The sequence below is a fragment of the Anabrus simplex genome, chromosome 3 (genome assembly GCF_040414725.1).
Source record: "Anabrus simplex isolate iqAnaSimp1 chromosome 3, ASM4041472v1, whole genome shotgun sequence".
In the NCBI taxonomy this organism is placed as follows: domain Eukaryota; kingdom Metazoa; phylum Arthropoda; class Insecta; order Orthoptera; family Tettigoniidae; genus Anabrus; species Anabrus simplex.
Genome location: NC_090267.1, coordinates 79,968,196 through 79,987,319, shown reverse-complemented (window position 1 = coordinate 79,987,319; position 19,124 = coordinate 79,968,196). Strand labels below are relative to the sequence as shown.

The 19,124-nt window shown below is 37.8% G+C and overlaps 1 protein-coding gene across 1 annotated transcript; it reads right to left on the bottom strand.

Moving 5' to 3' along the window:
* Positions 1 to 16,974: 16,974 nt before the first annotated feature.
* On the bottom strand, positions 16,975 to 17,976 carry mRpL52 (mitochondrial ribosomal protein L52). The gene has a single exon (XM_067144128.2). It carries the CDS (start codon positions 17,453 to 17,455, stop codon positions 17,060 to 17,062), a length of 396 nt encoding a protein of 131 aa, XP_067000229.2. The 5' UTR covers positions 17,456 to 17,976; the 3' UTR covers positions 16,975 to 17,059.
* Between the last annotated feature and the right edge of the window lie 1,148 nt (positions 17,977 to 19,124).

The window sequence follows — 19,124 nt, the reverse complement described above, 5'->3', positions numbered from 1 at the left end:
AAAATGGGAAACCACGGAAAACCATTTTCAAGGCTGCCGACAGTGAGATTTGAACCTACTATCTCCCAGGTACTGGATACTGGCCGCACTTAAGCGACTGCAGCTATCGAGCTCAGTAAAAACCTGAATTAGAACACCAGTAGTTCCGCAGCATTCGTTGTTGTGACACGTGCAACAATGTCGTCCAGTGTACTCATCATAATGCTGTGTATATTCTGCTGTCCGGCTCCATGGCTAAATGGTTAGCGTGCTGGCCTTTGGTCACAGGGGTCCCGGGTTCGATTCCCGGCAGGGTCGGGAATTTTAACCTTAATTGGTTAATTTCGCTGGCATGGGGGCTGGGTGTATGTGTCGTCTTCATCATAATTTCATCCTCATCACGATGCGCAGGTCACCTACGGGTGTCAAATCAAAAGACCTGCATCTGGCGAGCCGAACATGTCCTCGGACACTCCCGGCACTAACAGCCATACACCATTTCATTTATATTCTGCTGCATTAGCTACTCGAGGACTATAAACATCCAAGTCGGTGGCAAGGTGACTTTTACAAAGGTAAAGCTAATTCCCATTTGCTTCTGGATTTGAAATCGCAAGATATAAGTGGATATTTTAAGAATTTCACTTGTATATCACCGACCGATTTCGAGTATTCATTAAATTTGGTTGAACCGAAAATAAAAACAAGGGACACAAAATTTAGAAAAGCTATATCTGTTCAAGATAAATTGGCACTTACTTTGAGATTTTTACCCACCTGTGACAGCTTCACCAACTTGCAATATCTCTTCAGAATATCCAAGCGAGTCTTTTTTTCTTTCTTTTTTTTTTTTTGCACTGACACAGATAGGTCTTATGGTGACGATGGGATAGGAAAGGGCTAGGACTGGGAAGGAAGCGGCCGTGGCTTTAATTGAGGTACAGCCTCAGGCTTTTGCCTGGTGTTAAAATGGGAAACCACGGAAAACCATCTTCAGGACTCCCGGATGCAAGTACACGGCCAACTCGCCCGGTAGTCATAAGTAAATTTGTACCACATGTGTGTCAAGCAATCATGAGCGAATTAAAAGATCACATAGAGGTAAGGTTCATTTAATTTTATTTAATTTCATTAAACATTTTTTTGTATGAGACATCATTGATATTGAAATTATTTGGCACTTCACTGAACAGTCCCATAATAATGTAGAATTGCGATATAATTCTATTAAATTCAGACAGGATTCCTCAGTCCATTCCATGACGTCTGCGCGTCCTGACTACGAAATGTGCCTGGAACACATCAACGAACACACCGCGCCGCTTTGTGTTCGCCGGAATATCGACAACCAGATGGATCACAGTGCGCCTCACTGCAAACGGTTGCAGCAACGAAGCTCAAGGCGTACTCATTAGAAAAATATGGTTGCAGTAACCGTTGCGTTGAATGTTGCAACCTCCTAGTGAGTGCCTGCCTTTACATTTACCTGGACAATTATTACAATAGCTTTACGCTACCTAAAACTCTCTTGGACATAAGAACGCATTGTACTGATACACTCAGGTTGAGTAGAAGGAATACGCCAAATGAAGTTGTATCCGCAAAACTGGAAAGAGGCACAACTATTGCTAGTTATTCTCAAGGCGTGATTATCGGAAAGTGTAAAGAGAGAAGAGATGGTAGCTATTTTAAGGTTTTACATAAATATAATTTCAGCTCCTGGGTAAATCAATAGCCTAAATGAACAGCAGAGAACGTGTTAAGAGAGGATGGTTTACTTACTTGTAATTCCTCTTTAAACAATACCTACTAACATACCAAAAATTCAACAAATTCTGTAAACAGTATCATTCCTTGAAAAATCTTAAGAGCTTGTTCAAGCTATGTTAACTCTCTTCAGCACTAGTACCTGCTACTTTCATGTAAGTTTTAGATCTTTTATGACAGGCAAGAGATTATGCAAGGTCTGGAAAATCACTAGGAATACTAAACTAAAGTTGGTCGATGCTTTGGTATTCCCGATTTTATTTTACACTGCTGAGACATTAACTATCAAAGCAGCACATAGGAAGAGGATAGAAGCATTTTAAATTCAGATGTACAGCCATGCCCTATAAATATCTTGCACAGAAAAATGCATCAGTTCTTGAAAAGCCAAAAGTTGAGAATAAGCTAATAAAAATACTTTGTAAGATACTTTGGATACATCTACAAATGGGAACAACGGAGAAGCTGCTAGTAGAAGGAAAAGTGCAAGGAAGATGACCTCAAGGACAACCACCAACCAGATGATAAATACAGCCCTGATGATATCCGGATGCAAACTGTATGGCAATGCGGATAATTTTGCTGATTATGTCTAAATAATGAAACTGATTGATTTTCACTCAGATATACTCTTATTTTTGCTTGTCGTTAGGCGACCTTTGACAGTGGTATGGGAGAATGGTGATATATAAAGAGCCTTGAGACCATAAAGCCATAAATCTGATCTAAGCCTAATTGGCTCCTGCCTGCAATTAAAGGAAGGAAAGAACAAAGGTCAATATATCAATAGTTGTTGCAAGAGGAAATCCCTCACAAACCTGTGACTGTAGAAGTTCTGGTGCTAGGTATCAGGCCAATTGTATTATGTTAATAGATCTATCCGTTTCAATACCTTGGGTGTAACACACTGTAGTTAAATATTTACAATATCCACGGATAACCATTCACGGATGCGGATATTTTGTATATCCACGCAGGGCTCTAATGTCACTGGTGGCATGTCTCTCCACGAAGCTACATGGTTGGAGGTAACTGGTGCAGAAACGGGACTGATGTTATGCACTGCCCCATTTTTGCAGCCAGACATCCTATGGAATGAAGTGTTGCCAGGGCTGTCAATGTGTGCTGATACTCCCAGTGTGATCCACAGAAAGCCCAAGAGGAGGAGAACTGGAGGTAGCAGCAGCAGCTCGCACCTTGCTATTTATAACACTACCCTTTATTATAATCATTATAAAATATCAAAGCCATTTCTTGACAGTGCTGATGTAGTTATTTTATTATTATTATTATTATTATTATTATTGATTATATACAGTCATATCAGCACACATTTTATTAAATCATAACCGGTTTTCGGACACTAAGGTCCATCATCAGTGTTAAATTTTAAATTTAATGTCACATAAGTGTGTCGTCAAAATGAGTTAAAATGAGTTTAAATTGTAGTCCTGTTAACATCAACTGTAAAAATAAGAAAAAAGAAAACAAGTGTAAAATTATGAAATTAATAATATAAACTTACAATGTTGTTATAAAAGGTATGGACATACCATAGGAAAGGCTGGCTTTTCCTCGTGCTCAGGCTGTTGGTCGAGTACTAACAAACGTTCAGCTTTAACTACGGAACCGCGCTGCAAGCACATGATGTTACGTCACCTCAAGGTTTCGTTGGGAGCACCTGATGTTACGTCAACTCAAGATTGTAAACAAAATGTTGCTTGCGACTGTTTCATTTAAAATTTTATCTGGTTCCCTTGTCTGCGCCAAAAATATCTCAATGTTTTCACGTGTACTTAATTCAAATCCATAATTACCCTTAAAAATTAACTCCATGTCCTTTTTGATCCCTAAAAAGCTGTGGTTATTGTTGTAAATATGTTCCGCAAAAGCTGAATATTTGTTGTACTTTATTGCCTTGAAATGTTCTTAATATCTTTGATTTAAGATTCGCCCAGTTCTTCCTATATAAAACATTTTACAGTCGTCACAAGTGAGCCTGTATACTCCCGAATTGGTATATATATCTTTTTTATTGACACTATGTGCATTATATATATGTTCTGATATTTTATTTTTGGTTCGAAAAGCTGTTTTTAGTTGAAATTTCTTAAATATACTCGCGATTTTAAAAACTTGACTTCCAAAATATGTAAATGTTACAAATTTATTACGTTCATGGATTTTCTTTCTTTTCTCATGATTTTTCTTTTTTTCTCCGTTTTCTTTTTACGTATAATATTGTCTATCATTTCTGGGTTGTAGCCATTTGCTTTAGTAATTTGTTTTATTATTCTAATTTCTTTCAGTTTGTTTTCATTACTCAAGGGAAGTTTTAGTAATCTATTAATGTAACTGTTGTAAGCTGCTTGTTTGTGAGTTCCTAGATGGTTGGAATTTTTATTGATGGTGGTGATGGCCTGTGTGGGTTTCCTAAAAATATCGAAATCCTATTGTTGGTTTTTTTAATGTGAGGTCCAAGAAATTTAACTTTTTATCAATTTCTATCTCCATAGTGAATTTAATGTTGCTGTCAAGCAAATTCAAACAACCCAGAAATGTTTCGGGAGTAATGAGGTCTCCATTTAAAAATACTACCGTGTCGTCAACAAAAACGGACCCATAATTTTATTTCTTTCTGATATGTGTTCCAAGATGGTTTTCTCAGACGTTACCCTTATCTGCTTTAGTTACAATCAAGTTATTATTTTTTATTTTAGTTTTTTGATTAGTTTTTAATTTTTTGTTGTGTACTACTTTCTTTGTTTTCTTTGATTGGTTTGTTTTTGATGTTTGCAATTTCATTTGCTACTAAGTATCTTACAGTTTCTTTTTTATTGTCAGGGACTTTTTGGATAGCTGATTCAGTTTCTGTTATTAGTTGTTTTAATGTGGCATTGTTAAGGTTTTGTTTAAGATTGTGTTTGTGACCTAGTTTTAATAGGTTGGTGTCATTTTCGGTTAAAAGTGTGTCCGAAATGTTGACAACAGGTTCACAAAATTCGTGTTCAATCAAATCATTAAATAAACTTAGGAACAAACACATATGTGATGATTCTAATGAAGAAACTGTAATGGTATCATATGACATGACCAACATGCATTCCAACATTCCTATCAAAGAGACTATAGACTTAATAGAAGAAAATTTAAAGAATCAAGACAGACTAAGTCACATAGAAAATAACGAAACGATAAACTTATTAACTCTAATATTAGAAAATAATTACTTTACATTCAACAGAAAGTACTACCAGCAAAACACAGGTTTACCAATGGGGGGTCCACTATCAGGTTTCTTAGGCAATATTTATTTAAATAATCTTGAGAAAACCATCTTGAACACATATCAGAAAGAAATAAAATTATGGGTCCGTTTTGTTGATGACACGGTAATATGTTTAAATGGAGACCTCATTACTCCCAAAACATTTCTGGGTTGTTTGAATTTGCTTGACAGCAACATTAAATTCACTATGGAGAAAGAAATCGATTAAAAGTTAAATTTCTTGGACTTCACATTAACAAAAACCAACAATAGGATAGATTTCAATATTTTTAGAAAAACCCACACAGGCCATCACCACCATCAATAAAAATTCCAACCATCCAGGAACTCACAAACAAGCAGCTTACAACAGCTACATTAATAGATTACTAAAACTTCCCTTGAGTAATGAAAACAAACTGAAAGAAATTAGAATAATAAAACAAATTGCTAAAGCAAATGGCTACAATCCAGAAATGATAGACAATATTATACGTAAGAAAGAAAACGGAGAAAAAAAAGAAAACCATGAGAAAAGAAAGAAAATCCATGAACGTAATAAATTTGTAACATTTACATATTTTGGAGTCAAGTTTTTAAAATCGCGAATATATTTAAGAAATTTCAACTAAAAACAGCTCTTCGAACCAGAAATAAAATATCAGAACATATATATAATGCACATAGTGTCAATAAAAAAGATATATATACCAACTCGGGAGTATACAGGCTCACATGTGACGACTGTAAAATGTTTTATATAGGAAGAACTGGGCGAACCTTAAATCTCTTTTTTTTTTTTTTTTTTTTTTTGCTAGGGGTTTTACGTCGCACCGACACAGATAGGTCTTATGGCGACGATAGGATAGGAAAGGCCTAGGAGTTGGAAGGAAGCGGCCGTGGCCTTAATTAAGGTACAGCCCCAGCATTTGCCTGGTGTGAAAATGGTAAACCACGGAAAACCATCTTCAGGGCTGCCGATAGTGGGATTCGAACCTACCATCTCCCGGATGCAAGCTCACAGCCGCGCGCCTCTACGCGCACGGCCAACTCGCCCGGTAAAACCTTAAATCAAAGATATCAAGAACATTTCAAGGCAATAAAGTACAACAAATATTCAGCTTTTGCGGAACATATTTACAACAATAACCACAGCTTTTTAGGGATCAAAAAGGACATGAAGTTAATTTTTAAGGGTAATTATGGATTTGAATTAAGTACACATGAAAACATTGAGATATTTTTGGCGCAGACAAAGGAACCAGATAAAATTTTAAATGAAACAGTCGCAAGCAACATCTTGTTTACAATCTTGAGTTGACGTAACATTAGGTGCTCCCAACGAAACCTTGAGGTGACGTAACATCATGTGCTTGCAGCGCGGTTCCGTAGTTAAAGCTGAACATTTGTTAGTACTCGACCAACAGCCTGAGCACGAGGAAAAGCCAGCCTTTCCTATGGTATGTCCATACCTTTTACAACAACATTGTAAGTTTATATTATTAATTTCATAATTTTACACTTGTTTCCTTTTTTCTTATTTTTACAGTTGATGTCAACAGGACTACAATTTAAACTCATTGTAACTCATTTTGACGACACACTTATGTGAAATTAAATTTAAAATTTAACACTGATGATGGACCTTAGTGTCCGAAACCTGAATAAGCTCATGCAATGTGAAAAGGAAACTGTCATTTCCCCAAGCATTTTTAATCCAGAATTTCACTGCCTTTGGATATACTTTTTTTTTTTTTTTGTAATATCTGAAACCATCTCTTTTCAGTTTCAACTCATTTAATTTACTGTATAACTGTAAGGCTCTTCACTCTGCTGAAACAAACTCTGAGTAAATAAATGTATAAACTACCTGAAACCGAAAACATATGGTAACAGTATTACACCTGAAAAAGAAACAACTTATAATTTACTCAAAGTTAGTTTTGGCCGACTGAAGAGCCTAACAGTTATAAATGTGGATATACAGGAACTCAAAAACATATAAATAATAGATAACACCCACTTGTGTCCCTTCCCTCTTTCTTCAGATTGGTTTTCAATGATTCCCACACATTCAATGTTCTAGGTGTGAATTTCAGAAGCTTCAGGTCACACAAAGAGTCTGGTGAATTTATCTCTGCCCTCAGAGCTGGCTATACGTCTTGCAGCCATCAGTACATACATTCCTACCTGGGCGACAGCCGTAAATGCAGATCAGTAATGAATGATGATTAGTGATGGAAAAAGTACAAGAAAAAAGTAGCTAGGCTGAATTACAGTTACCTGAGAAATATTTTACTCAGTTACAATTACTTCTTCAACCAGTAATAAGTAAAATTACAATTACTTCACAGATTGCTAGTCATGGGGAAATCATTGATACTTCCTATTTTGCAAAGGAAAGGATATGTTTCTTTCATCATAAAGTGAAGTGAGACTAAACATGATAACCCTGGTACTTTCAAAATGATTTTTTCCCCATAATTTTAGACAGTAACTTTTAGCCTTTCACACAATTTGGTTGTTAAAATTTGCATCGCTACGCCTTGATTTCTTGGGGAAAGTACATCTTCAAATTTGCTAAAAAGATGCTCCACAGGGGCACTTGAAATAATACCTGTGTAATTTTAAGAACATCACCAGAAGTGATGAATTTTGGAGGAAAAGTTTGATGTCAATGGAAGTATCTCATCCAGTACACATGAAGCTACTGGTTCTCCTGTAAGAGAACTGAAATAGAGTTATCTTCATCATCAGTGATTTTTTTCTGTTTGTGCTTCTGTATATCAGTTGCTGGAATGTACCGTAATGATTAAAGATTTTTTCAAGAAGTAGATTACAAGTAAAAATTACAATTTGTAAAATCCAACTATAACAAGTAAAAATTGCTATAAAAAAAGAGAGTTCCAAATAATGTTATTATTTTCACTCAGTTACTTCCCAACTGTGATTAATGTCAAATATATTTCATTTCACTGAGTTACAAGTATGCAATTAAAGCAAGCGATTCCAACTGAAGTGCTCACATGGCCCCGGCTGGCCCCGGCAGCAGCCCCGGCGCAGTGCTCTAGCACCGTTGATGTGGTGGGGGAAGGAGGGGAAGTGGTAGAGGCAGAACCACATGTCGTCAAGTCAGCGCGCAGCTTATGAAAACAATATTATTTATGCCAGTTCTGTGAACTCATAAACACACAATTTATTCTCTACATACATTGGTGTTTGCCTTAATGTACATTTAGCGTTTAAGTCGATTGTTGACATCGTTTTGCGGCAACTAATTTACCAATATTGGGTGATGATGATAACACTGATGCGATATGAACCAATTGGCTAAAATAAGAAATCTTAGTCTTAGTTAAGCTAGCTGCGAGGTAGAACACAACAAGCCTTCAAACACATCGGCACAAGACTTCCATAACAACTATAACTACAACAACAAACGTAGACGAGAGAGGTGTTGCCACCAACTACTTCTAAATACAAGCTCGAGACCTGCTGTTTGTTATATTGAAACTTGCCATAGTATATCACAAGTTGGGATATATAACACAACAAAATTTCTTCATGACAAAGGCCCATATCAATAAGACGTACACCAGTTTCAGAATGTTCTTGAAGATTACCTTACGCAGCTAAAATCAACATAACTTAGAAGCAAAGGAACTGCACAGAGGACAGAAGAATGGAATCTATGTAGCATGAATTGAAAATTTTAACAAGTGTCTACCTATACGTACCATTTTAATGTGTTGAAACTTTTGAAATGTTATATATTGTGGCCTGTGTGATTTAATATGTTTTACATACTCATGTTCTAATTTGTAACTTTTTACCCTGACTATTGATATTTTAATTATATGCTATTGTATACATTTCCATCCCCCATTAGACATCCGGATGCCTAATACAATAACAGCTTGTGAATTGTCTAATGGCTAAAACAAATCATGTACTAGCTGATGATGGCCGTTAAAGAGCCGAAACCGGTACTAGTTTAATCTATTAAAATAAATTGTATATTGAATGGTGGAAAAACACATTTCTTATCTATACTTTGAATCTGTCAATACGGAAAATGAAATTTATAAATAATAATTCATCAGTTATAGCGAAATCTTTTTCGACATCCCTGATGAAAATAGCTGTGCCGTGTCATTTTTGTCAGTAGTCTCATCGAGAACTTCTGGAAAGTGCCTCATTTGTTCCGCAATTCTATTTCTAGTCGGCACCAAGTTCCTGTACATGACGAGAGGTCAGTTTTTTTGGACAAGCTTATCGCCTCAAAGTGGGCCACAGCACGTGGATATAATATTTCCGAGCACTCTATTAAGCATTCTTTCACAAATTCACAATCAGTAAAGGGTCGCCCACTTTTTGCAAGTTTCAGAGCAACAATAGCCCATAACTTGCTCGAACTGCGCCTTCTAAAGTGTTGGGTTCAAGTATCTGTAGGACAGGGAGATAAAATAATTCTCTTTGTGTTTTCTTAGCAGCACATCTAAGTCTAATTCTAAACAATTCTTAATAATACAAACCCCAAAACGAAAACAAATCCCCTAAATTGGATGTAAAACAATTCCTAATGAGTAAGTTATTAGTCATCTCTGAAGAACTTGGCAATTCCGATTTTAACTTAGCATTTTGTTCGGTTCTTGCTGCGCCAACAATGTCATCATAGATTGGAACATGTTTATTGTGGTAGTGTCGTCGAACGTTTCAAGACTTTACGCGTAAAATGACATGACAAATTAAACATTGAGCTTTTCCTTCGGTATTGAGAACAAAATATGAATCCACCCATGAAGGATTAAACGACATTTTTAACAAAGGTGAAACCAAATGCTCTGCTATCTGTTCTGTCGAATAGATTCCACTGAGAATGACACACACAAAGAGAAAATGAGAATGAATGTATTGTCTCTTACGCACACAAGCACCGACCTCTGTGTGGGTAGGTGGGGAAGGAGTGGAACGGTGCTGCTGAGTGCAGCGCTGGTGCGCCCCAGCACTAAGTGCTCGAGTTGGAGAGGCCTGAATTAAAGGGTAGAATAGTAGTACCAGTTTGGAAATCAATCTCTTTTTTTTTTTCTTTCTTTTTCTTGACATAACTTATTTTAAAAGCTTGCTTAACTAAGACTAAGATTTCTTATTTTAGCCAATTGGTTCATATCGCATCAGTGTTATCATCATCAAGTGTTTCTTGTGAGAGAAGGTTTAATTCAATGAACCTAATAAATTACAATTTGGAGTCATAAATGGGGCTGGACAGCATTAATAATTTAATGTTTATTATAGAGAGCTGGTCTTTGCTGCATCTGGTATCCCATATCACGATCATACCATCTCGAGCTATAGTTGCAAACACATCTGAATCCTGTGGTCTGAAGACGACAGTTTTGAGACTGCGAGTATGTCCCTGGAATTTGCCCACTTCCTTTAACTCAGATTCACCAACATCCCACAGGATAGCCATGTGGTCGACAGACACACTCACCAGCTTAAACTCGTTCTCCATCCAGGGGAGGTCAAAAATTGCTTATAGCATTGCCTACATTACACTAGCACCCGTGACAAGCCCAAGGTTTGGTACGTCAGTATGTGAGCCAAGCGTTTTCAGCTGCCGGAGCTAGATGTCGGGCTTATGGCCTGTTTCGCGACTAGTTTAGATTGCTTTGTATGCAAACAGTGCACAGTGTAATAGGAGTTATATCAAAAAAGGAAAAGCATTTTAACCGTCTGTGGGACGCTGACATTTCCAGCAGAGATTAATAACTGTTTTCAAGATTGTATAGTGAAATTGTGTGAATAAAATATGTAAATATAGTGAGTAACATCTTGTGTAGACTACAGCAATACTGGTGAATATTTGAGGTATTTTTTAATATTTATTAACTCGTTTACATAGTTTTAAAATAGTGTACTGTGTTCCGTATTGCACATCGGATGATTCCAGGAAGGAATCACAAGTTTACCAGGGACACCGAACTGAGAGACAAATGGACTACAGCTATTTCTAGGTAGGGAACAAAGCCAGCCACTGTGTGGAACGCTAAGGAATCTTCTAAAATTTGCAGCGCCCATTGTAAACAATGTGATTTTAGTACAACTAAAAGGTGACTGCTGCCTAAACACAGTTCCTTCAGTTTTTCATGGTTATCTTTCTCATAAGCTGAAGTGTACTTCTGAAAGAAACCAGCACCAAAATCAGATTCTTTGCCACCAAAAAGACGGAGGCTAGTGCAAGAACGAACAGATGATGTTGAGATACTGTTCGAAAATGCACAGCCAACTAGTTCCATAGCAAATAAATCGAAGATTAAGAGCAACAATAAGTAAATTACAGGGGAAAATTAAAACATCAGAAGATACAGTAAGCATCACAATTGTCCAGCCCCACGGTGAGGGGGCAATGCGTCTGCCTGTCACCAGGCAGCCCCGGGTTCTTTCCCGGTCAGGTCAGAGGTTTTTAATTGTAAATGATTAATATCCCTGGCCTGGGGACTGGGTGTTTGTGTCGTCCTTTACGTTCCTTTCCTCACATTCAACACTCTACACTTCCGCAATTCCAATTACACGCAGGTTCATACCATATGGTGCAAGCAGGGGCAAAAGATCTCTATAGGTCGACGCCCCGAACAAATAGCATTTAAATAAACAAAAATTTTTTAAAAAGCATCACAATTAGACAAGAAAGTAATGAAGCTTCAATAAAATGCTAGTAATGGAGAAATTAAAGCGTCTTTCATTTTAGAACAAACAAATTCCTTTGACAAAAAAAATATGACATATAAAGAAACAACTCTGCATAGAGAACGTGAATGCCAGATTTCTCAAACGAACGTTAGGCATTTCAAAAATGGCACCATCTAGAATGGCATATGTACTGGCACAGGAGCCTTTTCTTATAGAAGAACTTAGACTGCAGCTACCTTCTACCAAACAGGAAGCAGAATTCCTATAACTGAGAGGGAGGAAAAGACAGGAAATAGATCTAAGTTTCTACCATTGAAGCCATGATCAAGAAGAGTTGGACCGGACTGAACAACTGAAGAAGCCAAATAAACAGACTGGCCATTCACAGTTTTCATCATAAACTATGCACGCGAAAAGGTTTCCATGAGCCCTCTATAGACTGTATGTGCGCCCTGTGCGGTAAACAGTCTGAACAATCTCATTTCAGCAATTGCGCAAAAAGAGTCAAGTCAGTGATAGACTACAGCAAGGAATAAATTTTACACATTTGTGCACTATTCTGTTTAATAATTTAATGTTTATTAACATGGATGCCCCATCATTAGAGAATTTTGCTCCATCCAGAACAGTGAAAAATCTGTATTTGAGTGCTCATACTACAAAACGTGCATTGGACATAAAGCACGCAAAACACAGACGGCTCCTTGGTAAAAATTTCACTTATTTGCCTTCTCTTGCTGAAATTTTCGAGTGATAGCCTGTATAATAAGTTTGTGATTTTTGTACCAGAAACAGTAATTTAAGGCCAAAATATGTAGACCTATTAATCACAGTGTATTTGTATTTGCTCTTCAAAACAGGCACCTAGGTCACATGAAAATTTTTTGAGCCCTGGATGAGGCAGACAGAAGGAGCAAAACATAATAAATCTTTATGAAAACTAAAAAAATTAAAAACAGCAAAAATCACATTGAAAATTTCCACACTCCTCTAAAGACGCCCATTACGTAATGACTGCTGGAGAAAACAACAGTCAAAATTAACCGTCAATGTCAAAAAATCTAGCCAATCAGAAGATGAGAGGAGAAGAAATAAATAATTACCACCCAAGTCAATATAACTCATTCGTCGCCATAAGACCTATCTGTGTCGGTGCGACGTAAAGCAGCTTTAAAAAAAAAAAAATATATAACTCATAACTGTCCCCTCCAGTGAGCTCAGTAGCAGCAAATTCGTTAGTTCCAAAGAAGATAAGGAAATTTAGTTTTGATATTGCGATGATGGACTTGCTGCATGAATGTCATGATTTTTGTCACATACAGACCTCTTGTGCAAATAGGACCTAACCATTCACAATCAGCCATTTTTTCAGAAACAGTAACCTAACCCTTCTCTCATTAATGTTTACTCTGCCAGTAAAAGGTTACTGCACAACCTAACCAAACTCTTGCTATTTGTTTTACATCGCACCGACACAGATAGGTCTTATGGCGACGATGGGAAAGGAAAAGCCTAGGAATGGGAAGAAAGCGGCCGTGGCCTTAATTAAAGTACAGTCCCAGCATTTGCCTGGTGTGAAAATTGGAAACCACGGAAAACCATCTTCAGGGCTGTCGACAATGGGGTTCGAACCCACTGTCTCCCGGATGCGAGCTCACAGTTGCGCGCTCCTAACCGCACGGCCAACTCGCCCGGTTAACCAAACTCTAACCTAAACCTGTCACTGACAGTGTTTTCTGGTACAACACAATCTAACCAGTTGCTAACCATAACCATCATGGATCATCAGGGAACATATGGCCTGTTGGAGGCATCATGATTCACACTAACGATCAACCACACCGTGGTTAGGGCACTATATATTAATTACATCAGCAGCCATGTAAAAGCATTGTCCATCGGCATACCAGGAAGGTGGTGGTGATTTTTCTTTGAAGAATGTTATTACCACACATGACAGAAAAGTTCTAAATGACATGATGTCACCCTCTCAAAAGTGGGAGGACAAAAAGAAAGAAAGAAAGAAAGTTGTTTTGTAAACTGAGAAGTGCATTGATAATTTGGTTTGAAAAACCATGTCTTTAAAAAAAACTTTTCTTCATACACAATCCTTGAGTTCTATCACCATATTGGCATACCAAAGCTTCCCTCCAATCTACCATTTTACAGCCCAGCTTTCAAATGGGAATGGGAATCGTGTTTCAGTTGCGGGTTTGGTAGAAATTCAGTAAGACTTACATTACTTTTATAGCATTATAAGGATGTAATATGTTTTAAATCTTAAGTGGAATACCTTGTGGAGGAGCGATGTGTTCACTGAGGTTTTCCTGTCTTCGGGCAAGGAATGTAGGAATCAAAATATGATAGTATTGCACTTTTAGCGCATATATGCAGAGCTGGGAAAACTATACCATGAATAAAAACGTTAAGTTATCTTAACAAAACAAAAAAAAAAGCTAAGAGGAAAATAGTAGACACAATTTGAAAGTATGCATGCCAATACACCCAGTGCTCGACACAGAAAGAATATGTGTTATCTCTCTGCTAACATGACTTACCAATACAACTAAATGATGGAGATTCTGTTAATGCATTCAATACTTAGGGTGTTACTAACTCAAATCCTATTTTACTTGATTTCTCCATTAACCTAGATCAAAATGATCCTAGAAGTTTAACCCTCAAAGTGTGTCGTGACAATATGAGTACATAAACTGTGTTGCGGTGCCACTAATGGCATCACCTATATTCTAGGACATAACTCTGATATTTCGATTTAGTTTGACACAGTATTTATTATAATACATTATCTAACATCAATAAACAAATCTATATAGAAAATATCTCTGAAATGAGTATACACATTGAAAAAAAGAAAAAGTTCCAAGTCACTACAATTCACAAGTACTTTTATACACAAAGATAAATGTAATAAAGTATATAGATTGTATTTTTTCATATACCTAAGACATGTAATAATAGATAATAACTAGAATTACACACATATGTCCTACACCACAAATATTAACTTTCACTTTCAATCATCACCTCTGCATTCCCAGCAGACTACAGATCGGCATGTCTGGCACACTGGTTGTTCACAATCTTCACAGTATTGATTAGATTTATTCGATTTATTCCCTTGGGATTTAGGGCATATCGCACATCTCTTCCTCATTGAAGGTCCTTCGCTATCTCGTGTAGTGCCCTTTGGAAGTGGCTTCTTCAAAATACGAGATACGATTAGCTCCCTAGGTAGGCGAGTATTTACAAGTCTTTCATAGAGATAGGGCTCAGTCAGTTGATTTGCCAGAAGTTTTAAGAATTCGAAACGAGTAATGACCTTATTGTCTTTGAATGATGTATGCAGTACGTGAGCACTGACTATTATATTGAGTATCGTGTAAAAGATAGCCATAGGCCATCTGCGTGTACGCCTACCTGTGATGTACGTAACGCACTTCTGGTCTAGTGTGTCCACTCCAGCTTTCGTGTTATTGTAAAATGAAATCATCTCGTCTTTGTTAGAATCAGGGTCCTTCCTTCTAGCATGATGCATACTCGATACCAAAATTACAGCCTTACCCTTTTCTGGCACATGTGAAAGCAGCATGATATGTTTGGTGGATCCATATTCAGATGAGCCCACAGGATGCCTTCTGTTAGGAAGAAATTGTGGCAGAATCTCCTTATTTTTCTTGAGGGTTCCAACATAAGTCAAATTTCTCTTTTTTAAGTTCCAAAACAAGCTCTATTGAGCTGAAATAGTTATCGGTGGTAATATTCCGATTCGTTCCGGCAATCACTTTAGCAAGCCGCACTACACTTAACGTTGGTTTTTGTAACTTCCTTTCTTCTAAATTCAAACCAGTCCCATCACTATCCTTCCCTGTGTAGATATATCCATTTAGAAAGTAGTTTGTTCGCGCGTCACACAAGATCATAATTTTGAGACCATATTTTTGTGGTTGATTGGCCATATACACTCTGAATTTGCAGCGACCTCGGAAGCCCACTAGCATTTCGTCCACACAAGCCACGGAACCGATGTTGTAGAGACTCTGAGAATTTTCTACCATTCTGTTGAACATCTACGATATAGCGGCAGCAGATTATGTACATTTCCTCTCACAACGACCCAATTGATTATCAAACCTCAAAACAATAATCAACAAGAGAACTCTTCTCATGGACAGTGTCGCACGGTACCAGTACCATCTGTAGCGAACAAGGAGTCTAAGCTTTCATTATTTGGTTTGAAAATAGCACTGTAGTACAGGAGACCAAACAATGCTTTTGTTTCAATACTGGTTGTATCCCTCATTTCAGTTCTGTCCATATTAGAAAATCGTAGTCTGTAAGTTGCGAGCTTTTCATTTGTGTGCTTCACTACTTCTTCCACCATATCATCACAAAATAAACATTCCCATACTTGTAGTGGTGTACAAGAATCTCCCAGCTGTTTTGCTTTCCCCTTTATTGTTGTTACTTTGACAATAATGTTGTGGGCAGGTGTCTTTACATTACGACAAGGTTCAACAGAAGACCACTTGTACCTGTTTTCACCGTAAAATGCTGATGGATTTCCTTCCACTAACTGCAAGTTTTCTTCCGTATTATGTGAAATATCTTCGTCATGAGAATCATATTCCTGCTCAGAAACAGAATCGTGTTCAGAATTGAAGTCAACATCTTGGTCATCACGATCACTTTCAACACTTCCGTCATCATCCTCATTCAGCACAATGTCTAGCTCCTCCTCATTTATATTCGAAAAATTAGGATGTGAAACCGAAATACCACTCTCCTGAAACAATGCCATTGCATCAGCACAGAAACTGCTTCCTTCACAGACTTACAAACAGCACTACGAAGAGGCAGCGTGCACACAGCCTTCAGAACGCGAACTGTGTGTGTCACCACTTCCGCTCCGCTTGCTACTAACAAAAAAAGAAAACTGAGCAAGTGCCTGCCAGTCTGGTTATGAAACAAAGGCAAGTAGGCGGAAAGATACATAGAAGGGGAACATTCTAGGATAAAACAGTCGACTCTAATAAGAGTAAGTTTGAGAAGCGGTGCCATAAACCACCCCACGACACAGTTTGAGGGTTAACAACATTCAAAATCTTTAATAAACAGTGTATGTTCATTCACAGTGAAAGGTTTACTAAAGAACCACCTCTACGAATGCATCTATGGTAGACAAATCTGTATGACAACCATGACTCTAGTTATATAAAATGCTTTGTCAATAAGGCAGCCTCCAATTGGGGAAGCAGAATAAAGTTTTATTCTAAGTAACTACATACACAGATATAACACATTTCTCAACATACTGTCAGGAATCACATCCTACAATTCATGTTTCCCTTTAGGTACTAATTTTAACTTCAAAACTGTCTGTCTCCTTTCCTCCTCCTCCTTTTTGAGTCGTTCATAACGTTCGACAGCAAAATCGACCTCACCGGTCATACGTATGATAGTTTCAGCATATTCACGTTGCTTCATTAACCTCTTCTTTTGTCTGGAGCCAAGGGGAGTGGGTCGACCATCCACGTAAGTAAAGTCAGGAAGATTAGTCAGTGGTCCAAATGTATTTGGATTTTCAGGCAGACCACGTTTTCTCCTCCAGATTCTATCCAAACAGTTGACACCTGTAGTGCTGAACAGCTTCGAAATGGTGTTCTTCATTAGTACATTCCTTCCAACGACACAGTACCTTTGCATGTTAACGAAGACCGCCTCCATAAGTTATCTTCATACACAGTCACAACAGTCGAGACAAGAAGCTGTCTAATTTTACAAGTTAAAGTGCTGTCATCGGCAAATATCAACTGATGTGAACATGCTGAAATCACACCATAAAACAGACCACGACACGACCACACTATGTTCTGTTCTGTTCGTGAAGTTGATTTGGGCTCGTTATTTCACCCAGACACAATACTGTATTATATTTGTACTAGATCTACACACGCACACAATTTCAATAAAGTAGTACACCAATGCAGTTGACAATGTTTTCTGAGTACGAAGTACTTGAAGATTGAGGGAAGTAGACCATGCAGCAGACTCACAAAATGGGTTCAAAGCACTTGAAGTAGTTCAGGGAAAGACGTATCACCTAGACAATTGAGAGTAAGGAAATACGTATACAAGACTAGGAGATATAGGAAAAGCACAGAGACACAAGGTATACTAATCTTCACGCTAGAGTGGCCGTCTCAGCGACTTCTACAAAACATACACACCGGGCCAACATATAAGGGACAAGCAGGAGAGGGCAGGGGAACGACGGAGGGGTGGATATAAGTGAGAGTGTAGGACTTTGGACAGATGGAAAGAAATATCTGAGCAACGTATATGGGGGATGTAGAGAGGGCAAAGTGTCAGTGAAATCGTAAACAAAAGATGAAGAGGGGCGACAGTGTGTTGATATGAACATCAATGAAAATGTACACGCGATCGGTGGAGGGGGAGATGAGAATAAACGGTAGCTATGTGTCTTGTTTGAAGAGGAGGCGTTAGGGAGGGCGGGAGGCAAATGAGAATATGATGAAAAATGTAAGTAGTGTCAATGTATTGTGGGAAAGTGGGGTTAGAGTTGTAAATTAGAGTGATCTAAGAACTGATTTAAGATACGTACGATTGTGGGAGAGGGCTTGTAGACGAGACATGCAATTGACGAGGGGAGTGGATAATTGTATTGTATTAAGTTGGAGTACAGGCATCGGCGAGGAGAGTTGTACAATGGGCATTGAAAAAAGAGATGATTGATATCAGCATCTACAGATCCACAATGGCATAGGGGATGCGGATGTAAGCGAAATCAAAATTTATAGAGAGGTGTAAGGGAATGATTAAAGCGAAGACGTATGATACTGATGATATGACGACGAGTGTAGGTGGCGTGTTGATACCAGAAAGTAGTAGGTAGTATGGGTTGGAGACTATGATAGAATTTGCCCTTCTGACTTGCAGATGTTGTCCATGTGTTTTGCCATATTTGTCGTTGGTGTGATTTAAGGAGAGATATGAAATCTGTGGCTGGAACAGAAAATGTAGCTGGGGTTGTAGATAAGAGGGAAGCCTCTTTCGCTAAGCGATCGGCTCGTTCATTGCCTGGTATGTTCTTATGTGCAGGTATCCAAATGAGGGTTATTTGGATACCTGATTGGTGTAAATTGAAGAGGATGTGTTTGACATTATAAACATACCAGTTCAGCGTAAACTTGTTAGATTTTAGTGTTTGGAGCACGGAGAGAGAGAGTCAGTGAATATATTAGCAGATTGTATGGATGAATGTTTGATGTACAGTAATGTTTGTCGTATGGCAAGGAGTTCAGCCGAAAAAATAGAAAAGTGGGACGATAAGTGAAACAATTCAGCATGCTGAGTCTGTTCGTAATAAAAAGCA

Excerpts from the sequence above, each read along its gene's own strand:
- mRpL52 (XM_067144128.2), bottom strand. The coding sequence starts at position 17,455 with ATGGAGGCGGTCTTCGTTAACATGCAAAGGTACTGTGTCGTTGGAAGG.